The sequence below is a fragment of the Asparagus officinalis genome, chromosome 9, assembly GCF_001876935.1.
Source record: "Asparagus officinalis chromosome 9, Aspof.V1, whole genome shotgun sequence".
NCBI lineage: Eukaryota > Viridiplantae > Streptophyta > Magnoliopsida > Asparagales > Asparagaceae > Asparagus > Asparagus officinalis.
In genome coordinates, this window is record NC_033802.1 from 15,676,803 (window position 1) to 15,689,098 (window position 12,296).

The 12,296-nt window shown below is 32.4% G+C and overlaps 1 protein-coding gene and 1 long non-coding RNA gene across 2 annotated transcripts; both read right to left on the reverse strand.

Moving 5' to 3' along the window:
• Positions 2,894-4,723, reverse strand: LOC109823233 (putative beta-glucosidase 15). Its single transcript, XM_020389520.1, has 5 exons — positions 4,682-4,723; positions 3,725-3,820; positions 3,499-3,586; positions 3,201-3,303; positions 2,894-3,092 (listed from the first exon to the last, which is right to left on the reverse strand). The coding sequence occupies exons 1-5, from the start codon at positions 4,721-4,723 to the stop codon at positions 2,894-2,896; spliced, it is 528 nt and encodes a 175-aa protein (XP_020245109.1).
• On the reverse strand, positions 5,946-6,482 carry LOC109824680. The gene is made up of 2 exons (XR_002242730.1): positions 6,425-6,482; positions 5,946-6,307 (listed from the first exon to the last, which is right to left on the reverse strand). It is a non-coding gene; the product is annotated as an uncharacterized LOC109824680 (long non-coding RNA).

Consider the following 12,296-nt stretch of genomic DNA (forward strand, 5'->3'; position numbering starts at 1 on the left):
TTGAGACATATAGTATATATATGAGGGTTTCCTTGTTTGGATTATTTCGCTCGACGTACCAGTCTCGTGTTATGGATTTTTAATTGTTGGTTTTATTAGATTGTCTTTTCTTAGTTCGGTATTAATATTTAGATATCTACAATTTGAGGCTTATGGTATATACATGAGGGTTTCCTTGTTTGGATTATTTCGCTAGACGTACCATGTCTCGTGTTGTAGGTTTCTAAATATTAATCCCACTTAAATACAGGAAAAATGAATCTAGGTAGACTATGCTTAATAGATAGAGCCTTCACTCCATCTAGCAGCCCTTCCCCTGGGAACGGAGGGAGGTAATCTTTCTGTAGCGGTCTGACGCTCTTGTTGTTATTCTTTTTCTTTTAAATTACTTTTTAGGTAGTTCAGAATTTCAGAGAGCCGCAGGGTGACGGAGTTCTGGCATAGTCGCCGTCACATATTTTTACTTGTAGAGACTCCACTGTAGTTTTGAGTTTTATCCAGACATTAGAGTTTCATATTCATATTGTAAAGGCAGTGTGCCTTAGTACGATTTTTATTTAATTCATGTTGAGATATTTTCATTATTCAGATATCAGATGTATTATAGTTGAGACATGATTCTTTTCATTTATGAGATCTCTTTTCTATATCATGTCTATTACATTTATTCCCTTTATTTTACCTGTTTTGTACCTGCACTTCTATTTGGTTTTACTAGAGGATATTATTGTGATCAATGAAACATGTTTATGCACAGTGTTGGTGCATGGCAGGTTTGACATCTCTAGTTTCACCTTGGATTGTAGCCTTGTGTGAACCTAGGGGCGTCACATCCGCGTAGTAGCGAACTCCGTCGATTTGTTCCATATCCTTAGCTAGCTGATGAGCGTGGCACTGGCGTTGTCTCTGACGAACCCTCTTCGTCAGAGTCAGTGAATTTTCATTCAACAACTTCTTAACTTGAGAGGAGTCGTTGCGAGCAGAGGTTCCGGCATTGTTAATCATCGGAGCAGCGTTGTGAGGGGAAACCTCAGCAACGATTGGGTGATTCATCACTCATAGCCTTCATTGAAATTGAAGATTGAAACACCTTCTTCACGGATGAAATCTTCCTGTACTTGCGAGATGAGGAAGATCTTGAGGAGGATGAGGAGAGATATTCCTCGAACTTTGCTTGGTGGAACTCGTACTCAACTATAGATTCAACCGAGATCTTGATTGGTTGCGACATGATGGTCTCGGTAGTAAGACCATTGGCTCCCACTGTGGTCGCTAGCGTGTTTGCATCGAAAGTTGTTTTCATTGTTGAATCCATTACACATTTATCGATTACAGATTCAAAGTAAAATTGGTCTTTTTATAAGAATTTCTTACACAATGAAAATAAAAAAAATACAACTCTCTAGAAACACACGCAGAGGACGTTTATCACCCGCTGCTTGCGTGTGATCTTTGCATGTGCCGAGGGTGCGTTAGCCCATGGACGACCGAATCACAGATCCAAGTTGAATCGTGAAGAAGGCTTAAGGTCGATGTTTCATTTTAAAAACAAGGACAGAAGTGAATATCTCAATAAGGTAAGATAAAACACTCTTCCCAAGATCAAGTCAAAGCTTAGATCTTGAGGAAACGCGAAGGCTCTTGGAAGTGCTTGAAAACAATGAATACTCTTTCTCTTGCTTAAAATTCATCAAATTGCTCAAGTCTCTACCTTTTCTGCCTTCCTCCCATACATATGGATGATAGGGAAACATTTATAGTCCCTAGAAGCAGTTACTGAAGGTAGGAAATCAAAATAAAGCACACTTAACAGTCCCCTATTTCCGAGACACGTTCCGTGTCTCGAAAGAAGGGGTTCTACCAGCTAGTTTTGTAACTGACATTCCCGCCTTTAAATGCTATTATCTCTTTAGTTATGAGCAGACTTTTCATTTGTAACGGTCCTCCCACGTTCACACACGATCCCCAGCAGTTATGAAGCCACGTGGATAGCAAAAAACCCAAGAAAACTGTCAACGGAAGTGTGAAACTCCACCATAGTGTCCGAGACACATTCTGTCTCAGAAACTATGAGTTGTCTCATAGCTTTCGAGACACGTTCTGTGTCGCGGAAACTATGAATTACATCATAGTTTCCGAGACAACTTCCTTGTCTCGGAATTTGTGTGACGCCTGATTGTTGTTTTGTATTTTTTGCATTTCTTAGTTGTTCTTTGACATCGAATGATCCTCTTTGACTCAGATGATGGTGTTTATCGTCTTCTCTTTGTCTTGAGCTATGTGTGGTAACTTAAAGGCAATTTTTGACGCCTACACCCATATACTTAAAACTATGATGTTGGGAGTTCTTATTTAGTTCATCATCTTATCCTTAAAACACATAAAACAGACGTTTTGAAGAAAAGAGCACACTAATATTTGGCCGAGACACTTAAACCTACAAAACACACTAATATTTGGCCGAGACACTTTAACCTTTCCCAAGGGACACGTACATAACAAACACGCAAGAAGAACAAAAATCATCAAAACACAAGTAGGGGATGAAAAAAGAAGTATAGAACATCTTTTATGCAAAAAGTATAGGATGGAGAAGAGTACATAACATTGGAACACAAAGTGTATGACAAGTCTCAAATAGTTGTGATATGCTTTGATCTGGCTGTCCTTTTAGATGCAAATCACATGTATTCAAACTCTCATTTATTTACTGCAAATCTCAAATAGTTACATTCTGGAGTTGGAGCTAAATAATAAATTCAATTTACATACACAAATAAGCTAAGCTGACCATTATACCAATAATATGTGTACAAATTATTAAACAGAATAGCTTACAAATAAACCTTCTACTGTGAATTGCTAGGTTCCGTAATATAAATTAGATCGAGGATTACATGTCAATCCCTGGCTTTAGAAGCATTGTAGGAATGTTCAAAAATTTATTGTACCAATTTGCAGATAATATTGGAATCCTGTCTTGTGTTTTGAAGTCAACATAATACAACCCAAATCTTTGTGTATAGCCAAATGCCCATTCAAAATTATCCATCAGACTCCACATGAAATAACCCCTAATGTTCGCACCTTGTCTAAAATAAAACAAAGATATGATTGTATAATATTTGGACGAGGTGACAACTCACTAGTATTGATGGATTTATTTGTCGTTATCATCTAACTTAGAGTAGCAAAAATACCTCATGGCAGCAGAAAGAGGGGTGAGGTAACTTCTGATGTATTCTATTCTTTCTTTATCACTAAGCAACTCATTAATGGACACACCATCATGGATTTTTTTGGCTATAACGTGAGAACAAATAGGCAGATGCACAATATCAAAACTAATATTGGGTTAAAAATCTCAACACAACAAAGGAATAAAAAATGCACACGGTATATGAAATTGAAAGGGGGAAAAACAAACAGTGAGTTAAAAATCTAAGGTGAATCAACTTGCATTATCCTTCTGCAAATTTACTATTCTCGGTTATGTACATAGGTGTATTGTTCTATATATCTTTCCATGATAAAGAGAACCAACTTCTCCATTCCACTTGGCACCACGCAATGATTCAGCGTTCCACTCTAGAAAATCAATAGAAACATATATAAATAAGGCAACTCATATACAAATTACTTGGATTGAATTTAATTTGATAGGAATATGCTTTGATAAAATATCAAATTTTTCCTTTATTTCCTATATTGTATTTGTTCTTACCTGAGGTCCAATGTGTACTCCATTTCTTTCTGTGGTTGTGGATACTAATGCATTTCCATCATATTTATCCAATTTGCAATGAGAGTATATACAGTCCTCCACATTATTTTCTCATGGTTTTTTATTTTTTGACACATTTTTTTACCTATAGGATAATACCATCTCAAGTTCAATTTCGTACTCAAGATTTATTCCATAATTACGAGTATCAAGTTAGTAAAGAATATCAATAGTTTTTATATTTTAATTGCGATAATGATTATAGTTAGTCGTTTACTATTGAATTTTCATGAAAATATACACTAATTTTTCTAACTATCTACATTGCTCATATGTATTCATAATTAATGGTAATATGACATATGATTTTCCTTCGTAGAAATTTATTCTCTGGTTTTTGGATTACATATGATTATAGTTCTTCTATGCTTGCAAAGGATGCAACGAGAAGGTAGATAAAGATGTTAGTTTAGAGTGTTTGAATGATAAATACCCCAGAATCATTGATGACTCAGTGTCAAGGTTAAGTAATATATCTTTTTTATTACATGAACATATTAAAATACAATATTAACTATCTCTAGAAATCAACAATGAAAACTACATGTACGTCATTAAAATTCTCGTGGAAAATAGCACAGATAATGGAAGAGTAACACTATTTGATGCAGCAGAAACTCTTATTTGATGCACAACAAAAAAATTCATTATAGAAAAAAGAGGTAATTCCTAACTCTATTCAAGTAATAATTTAGAAAATAAAAAAAAATCATATATATTAAACTAACATTTGTTCTCATTGAAATAGAAAAATAATCAGAGTCGATATTTCCAAAAAATTGTGTTGAACATCGGAAAGACGTTCAAGTTCCTGGTGAAGTTAGATAAAAAGATAAAAGATGAACGAGGTGAAGGAAATATAATAGCACATGAAATCCAACTCCAGCCTGATATTACAATCGACGTAGATGATGATGATGCTACTATAGAATTGCCCATGAAAAAGATAAAGGTGGAGAAAGATTGATCTCGGTTCAATAAAAATATGAAACAAAAATAATAAAGGATCGTATTTTACTTATCATTTTATATCATAACTTAATTTTTAAGTAGAATTAGGAATTTTTATAAGGGATTTCATGCAAAATTATTAGTAGTTTGTATTCTTATGTGATTGCTTACATCACATAAAATTATACTATAGTTACTATTAATATTTAGTTCTTGTCTTTTTATTACTTTAAGTCAATCAAATAATGTAGGTTGTGATCTCATTTATTTTGGGTAGAGAAAGTTTTTCTAGTACTCCCTCTTTTAAAGGGAGAATGACTAGTTGGATTGCACGTGCAATGCACGTGGTAAAATTTTTATTTTTTGTTTAAAATTTATAATTTTATTTATAATGTTTTGTTATAAAATTATGGAATGTAAGTAATGGATCAAACATATAGACATAATCTAAACATTCAACATTTGAACAAATAAATTATATTTATTGATTGATTGGGCGATAATACACTGGTTGCATCTATAACGTGATTGATCAATCAAATACTTTCACAAGAATATACATAATAGTAATGTTTGATGATGTGGATGTAAGTCCAAGCTCATGGCATTCAAAGATTGACTAAGTCTTTGTAATATGTAATATGTGAGTACATATATTCACGCATGAAAATTTCACAATCCCATATAAATTTCAAAACACTCATTAAACTGTGTCTGATCAAATATTATTATTAAGGTTGATGAGTAACTTTTTAAGGACATTGGGATTTAAATATAAACAATAGATGAATATTCAGTATTATGGGAGAATAATCATTAGATAATCAAAGAATGTCAACACATCCAAACACAAATATGTGAACACCCTTGGCAAATCTCGAAATACTCTTGGATACTCAAAACATATGCAAACATAAAAATAAAACAAAATCAACACATTCAAACATTAGATAAATGTATTTAATACTCTTATCAATAACATTAACAGCTCCAGGAACAAAACTGTAACGTTCACTCAAGTTGTAAGCTAACATATTTTTTTAGTAAACTACAAATAGATACCAGCAGTGAGCAGACAACACCTTAAAATGTAAATAAAATTTCCCAAAAAAATTTAAAAAGAATATGAATATGAATTTTACTGTCAAACCTTCAAATAAGATTTTATAAGCAACTCAAGCAAATACTCCCCCCAACTTACATTTAACAACCCAAAATTCTCATTCATGTCATTCTGAAGTATAGGACTCAATAGATATAACATGAATGTTTGTTTTTGCTTCTACATCTGTGCATTTGAATGCAACTTAGTTTATTCAGAAAGTGCTGATTACATTCTTATGCCCAGCTCTCTACCACAGGGCTATTATTAGCTTATTATACAAAAACCAGGCTTCTTGCAAGATTGAGGGCATCGTCAAAGAACTTATCTACTATGGCCAGCGCAAATTCCATGGAAGTCCCTGGCCCTCTGCTTGTGATCAGGTTTCCATCAACCACCACCCTATTCTCACATTCACTTTGATCAGAAAGCTTGCTGCACATAGCAGTGTATGTTGTTGCCTTCTTCCCCTTAAAAAAGAGAATCAGAATAAGAAAATTAAAATATAAAGAATATTATTTGAAGACCAACAAATGATTGAATCAATCACACACAAAGTAATTGGAAGCAAATATAAACTTACTTACATATGTACACATGGTGAAGAATTCGATGTTCAATGGCTATATTAACTTGCCGACAAAATAATTATGTCATATTGTAATTTAACAGCCTCATCCAAAAGCTTATCTGCTATTATTTTTACTTTTCTAGATGCTACAATTTTTAATCCATATTCAATTAACACCACAACAACATTAGCTTTGGCTCTCCGTAGAATTTTGATAATCATTACAGCCTCCATCTCTTCTTATCCGTTAGCAATTGGCACAAGTACCTGTGACAGAAAGGTACAAACGTAATTAAAAGCTCTACAGGAAAAATAAAAACAAGAACAAAAACACCACCACCAACAGCAACAGCAAGTATAATAGTTTATTAATATTTGGTGAGTGGACATAATCATCAACTGTAGCATACTCTTGATCCTAATTCCTAGGATGACATTTGAGTAAAAGCTATGATATTCCAGAAATTACAAAGCACTAAAAGTAAATTTCATTAAACATGATCGCATAAGAAGATGGTGAAATAAAATTGAGGAAAGGACTAAATTTATAACTTACAAAGGACAAGATGCTATTTTCACAGAGATACAGAAAAAAATATAGGAAGCAAAATGAATAATGAATAAGAAAACTAAAAAGACAAATGCCAAACAGAAAATACTAAACGCTGTTGGATTATTGAAAGATGAAGGATAACAAACTAAAGAGAAAGGACGTAATCATGCATAAACAGAAGAGTATGGTTTACCACATGAGAAATGACAATTATTAATATTACCTGTATTTCTCCCTCTAGAGCTAGGATGTGAAATATATATTAATTTTTTACATACAGTGTAAAGATTTAAACCCACTTTTATTTCCCACTGTATTGAAACAATACCAAAGATAGAATGAAGACAAGACACAATTGAGATGTTAAGAAGCATAAGCATAAGTTAATTTCAAAATTGAAATCAGCATGTTCATTTATTGTATGCAATCATATTCTATAAGATCACGAATTGGCCAGCTTTTAAAAAGATTGGAAACTGATCCATCCTGGAATAAATACAAACAAACTTCTAAATGCAATTATGTTAGACAAAGTTTTGGATAAAGGATGCAGCTGCATGATTAAATAGATTAAGGATGCAACTACATGATCCACAGAATTCATTCTATGTGTATTAAGGATGAAACTACGTGACTGTAGAACTTTTCTAGATGAGTCATGTGGTCTGCACAGCCCAAATGTGATCTATAAGGATCGTGAATACATCAAGTTTATTACTCATGGCAATATTTATTACATAATTGTTAACATGAAATGGCTGATAGATTGTCATGGATATTTAACACCAAGATAGTTTAAAAACTAAGTTATGATACATGATCTAGACCCTTTTTAAGTAATCAGTCTTTTTACTGCACATTTGTCAACATTAAGAACTAAAATGTTACTGACATGAGAGTAAATTATGGCTACATAAAACATAGAATACCCAATTAAAACAACTGACAAAATATCTTCGCATCTCATTGCACTTTTAGTGTAAGTTTGCATTAATATATCATTTGATAATATCTTGCAAAGTTACTTGCAGAATAGACTTCCTTCTTGCTATTGCAATAGAATGTCAATCTCATATTTGAAATTACTATATATGAACTAAATTGGAACTTTTCTATGGATGGTATTGAACATTTCCAGCAAGGCAAAAAACAGGAAAAAAAATTGTCCAATGCAACTTCTGGCAGCATATTTTCTCACAATCAGCCAACTAAGATACCCTTAAAAAATAAGAGAAAAAGCATCTTCATGAATTCGAAAATGGTGCAAGTTAGTTCATGAAATTACATGAAGTTGCACAGCAGGAACATGTAAAATATTGTGAGGCGAATGTACATACCTCTGATAAGCAATAGTGTGAAGTAAGTTAAGCAACTATTTCCATCTACACGAGTCCAACGTTGCAAATACACAAAAGAATAGGTATTGAGCTTAAAGTTTGTCTATGAGCAACTTATTCAGGTATTGAGCTAGGCTGTATATTTGTCATGAATGAAGTACAATAGATTTAGAAGCTTCTATGCTTAACCCATGGATGAAAATAATACGCTATTTCCCCCATCTTACGAATAGTGAAGATGCAGCACCTCCAATGGCACCTGCAGTCTTAAGTTTTGGAACATATAAGTAAGAAAGAAATATCCATTCAAGAGTACTTCAGTTGAATTGAGATAAAGAAGGTTATCAGATAATCTTGTTTACACGTGTTAATTTCACTTCAGTTGAATTGATATTAAGAAGGTTGTTAGATATCTAGTTTACACATGTAAATTTTATCATGAAGCACAAACTTAAGACCTCATTTAGAAAGCAATAGCTAAAAAAAAGTGAAAGCATACTAAATTGCTTCAGAAAAGATAAAAAACAATTCATCCTTTCACATTAAATTTATGAATGTACCATTGATTCAATATAAGCATGGCTTAATAAGGTGTAAAGATTACTGGTGCATAAAATTTAAATAAATCATCCTCTAGTGCAAATATGAGACTTTTTAGCAAGGAATCACTAATCAGGTTAACATAAAATATTTTATACTTAAATTCACTTACCAGATGAGCAAAAGCACTATGATTTTCTGGAAAAACTTTTAACAGTTTTTGTTTGGTGTGCTCATATCTTGATGCAATTTTGCTCGAAATATCCTTGAGGTTAGATCCAGTCTATCGTTATGTGTTTGCCCTTGATGTAGTTCCTCCGTGATTTCTTCCCATTCAGGAGCATGTCATTGTGATGAAAATATCTGGTTTTTCAAATCGTTGTACTAATGACATTGCATCAAGATATCTACGACGCATATCTCTAGGACCACCAATAAATGATGATGATAGCACTATTCTTTTTCCGACTTGACATGCTTTTGCTTCCCCGGCAACTACACTATCAACTATGCCTTGGAATAACTCTGTTCTGATTTCTGATTGCTTCTTTCTAAAATAATCAAGTCTTATTGTTTCAAGCTTTATGTATATATCAACAGCATATTGATGGAACAACCGACCTACTGATGTTAATACAGTAAATTGTCGAGTGTCTCTTATCTAGAACTTGTAACAATAATATTCTCGACATGAGACGCTTCCCGTCTTTAGTGCTTTAACACCTACAAGTTTGCATGTTAAGTTAATTTTTAATGTTTTAATATTATTAAACAATTTTAATTATAGTTTACCTTCCCTTTCTCATTTAAATATGTCTTCTGCAGTAAGTTTGTTGAGCACTTGAGATGTAGTTAGTTGTTGTGAATGGTGAATATCATTTTTCTCCCTTCTTTTAATATTTTAGTGTCATCCAACATCTCTGCCTGGAAAGAGTAAAGGATACTGTAAATGATCATAACAACCAAAATAGTGCTTAACTTGATGATTCTTTGATCATAACAACCAAAATAGTGCTTAACTTGATGATTCTTTCCGGAGTGTGAATGGACAACTATTTCTCTCTCATACGGAACATTTTCATTATTTCCCTCTACCCAGACAGCTGCAACCTGATCCACTGATGGCGAGTTGTAAACACGTTGATCTACTGTAGCATATCTATTTATTATGATCTTGAAGTCTTCAAGAGATGGATAATCATTCAGTTTCCGCAGGAATTTTGCATATGGGTTTCCTTCTAATATATCCATCAATATTTTAGTTGTAGTTATACTCATGTTTGCATTATCTAATATTTTCATTCGATTTTATAACTCATTCTCCATATCATAGAAGTAAAGTTGAAAGTAGGAAGACTTGTTTTCTTCAGGAATTAGAGAGGGAAGATTATGGTATATTTGTCCTTGTGCTCTAAACGTGAAAATACCTTTTTTGTTTGATGCAAGCTCTCTATCAAATCTTGCCCTAAATGATGTGAATGAGAAAATGCTATTATACTTTCTGGTTTGTCTTCGAAACTCAATTGCCTCTTGGGTTTGTACTGTGTAAAGGGCATATAACTTGTCATTAACATTCACATCTGCTAGGTGGGTTTCACAGTTGTGGCAACAGGATGTCGGTATCTCGTGTTCAAACTTTTTTGCTCCACAAAATGAACAAGACTTTGGAGTGAGTAGTTTATGTAACAGAACATACTTGTTCATGGTTAATTTGCCCTAGAAAGAAAATATTAGTTTTTAGTATTAAATAATTTTAGATATATAAAATCATGTAATTATTTTAATAAATTATAAAATTAATTTATGCAAACCTCCATGCTCATATTCCCGATGTTGCGCTCCACATAACAAATCAATCTTACATTGTCGCTTGCTATTGGTACTAATGCCAGCAAAATCATTCATTTTCCTCTTTCTGTTATTATTAATGACTTTCTGAATGTATGTTCTCTTCTAATCAACACTCAACTGATTATATTTGGTTTTCTACAATCATGGATTAGAATGTGTTTTTCTGTTAAAAAAATAATGAAATATACTATTATTAAACACATAAACACACAAAGCAATAATAATATATATTTATGTTGAATTCAAACCTTGGTTTGTAGTCATTTGGAAGAAGGTACTCTTATGCAAATGTATAGGGATTATGCAATCCAAGAATTAGAATGTAAATTTCTACAAGGTAAAGTAAATTTAATGCGTTAAATTATTGATTTTATTTAACATAAGTATAGCAGTGAATATAATTTGAGAGAATAAGTATATTTTAATTGATGTTCAATAGTACTTGAGGTTTTCTTCTTGAGAAATTTGGTACACTATGCATGCATCAGTAATCACAAATATCTCATATGCTAAGGTTAATTCTATTTTTTGAAGTCATATAATAATAATAGTAATAAATATTTAAGTGAGGAAGAAGATAAATACGAGGAAATAAAGTTACCATCACTATGAACACAAATAAAGAGAAAATAGAATAAAGTTGCTTTACTCACCTGAATCACCCACAACCTTAGAAACGTTTTTAAGAAAAACAAGCCAAATCCAACCAAGTACAATATCTGCATTTATATGAAAAAAATGTTAAATTATTTAATCTAGACGTAAAAGTGTATTACAAAAGTGCACATCATTTCACACATTGTTTTGAAAAGATGCTATCAATTTTATGTTAGAATATATACGTATACGCATGTGCGTCTATATACACACATACATACATATTAGAGAATTTTTGGCTAGACTGTACTCAATAGTGTACAAAATATGGACACATAGATACTATAAGTGCAATGTTAAAATCTGGATTCCAAAATTCAAATTTCTTACCACTGGTTATGATGTAATACACATGAATTATATAGAAACAATTTCCAATGATTTTCGATGCGTCTTAGATCATAGTTCATAGATAAAAGGGGCAAATTTAAGCAACTTAATGGAAATTATAAAACGTTTATGTTGGCAACATATGCGACATAGGTAAAATATGTTGAAATCCTTTGAAATTTATTTATGGATTCATGTGTCCTACTCTTTGGATTTTCAATATTTAGAATCCTAATTTTGAATTTTGATTGATAGTATCTAAGTTTTGGATATTACTAACAAACTAACAGTAGCATAGTTTACCTCTTGTGTGGGTGGGAGTGGGTGGGAGTGTTGAGGGGTGGGTCTGGGCCCTTTGGGAGCTCTTGAGAGTGCGTGGTGTGTGTGTGTATATATAATTACGATAATAAATATAATCCATATACATGCATATATGTTCATGCAATCATGAATTAAGAGTCAAAACAACTATTTATAAAAATATAAAACAGATTTTGATAGCATATAAATAAATAGAGTTCATGTACATGCATATGTACACATGTTCATGCAATCATGAAGTAAGAGTCAAAACAATTATTTTTAAAAATATAAAACAGATTTTGATAGCATATATGCTG

Bases quoted from the DNA above. Each gene is read 5' to 3' on its own strand.
- LOC109823233 (XM_020389520.1), bottom strand. From the start codon at position 4,723: ATGGGCAATTCTATAGTAGCATCATCATCATCTACGTCGATT. The intron at 3,304-3,498 runs GTACATAACCGA...CTCACGTTATAG, and splicing joins ATATAGAACAATACACCTAT to CCAAAAAAATCCATGATGGT. The intron at 3,093-3,200 runs GTATTTTTGCTA...GTTTTATTTTAG, and splicing joins CCTCTTTCTGCTGCCATGAG to ACAAGGTGCGAACATTAGGG.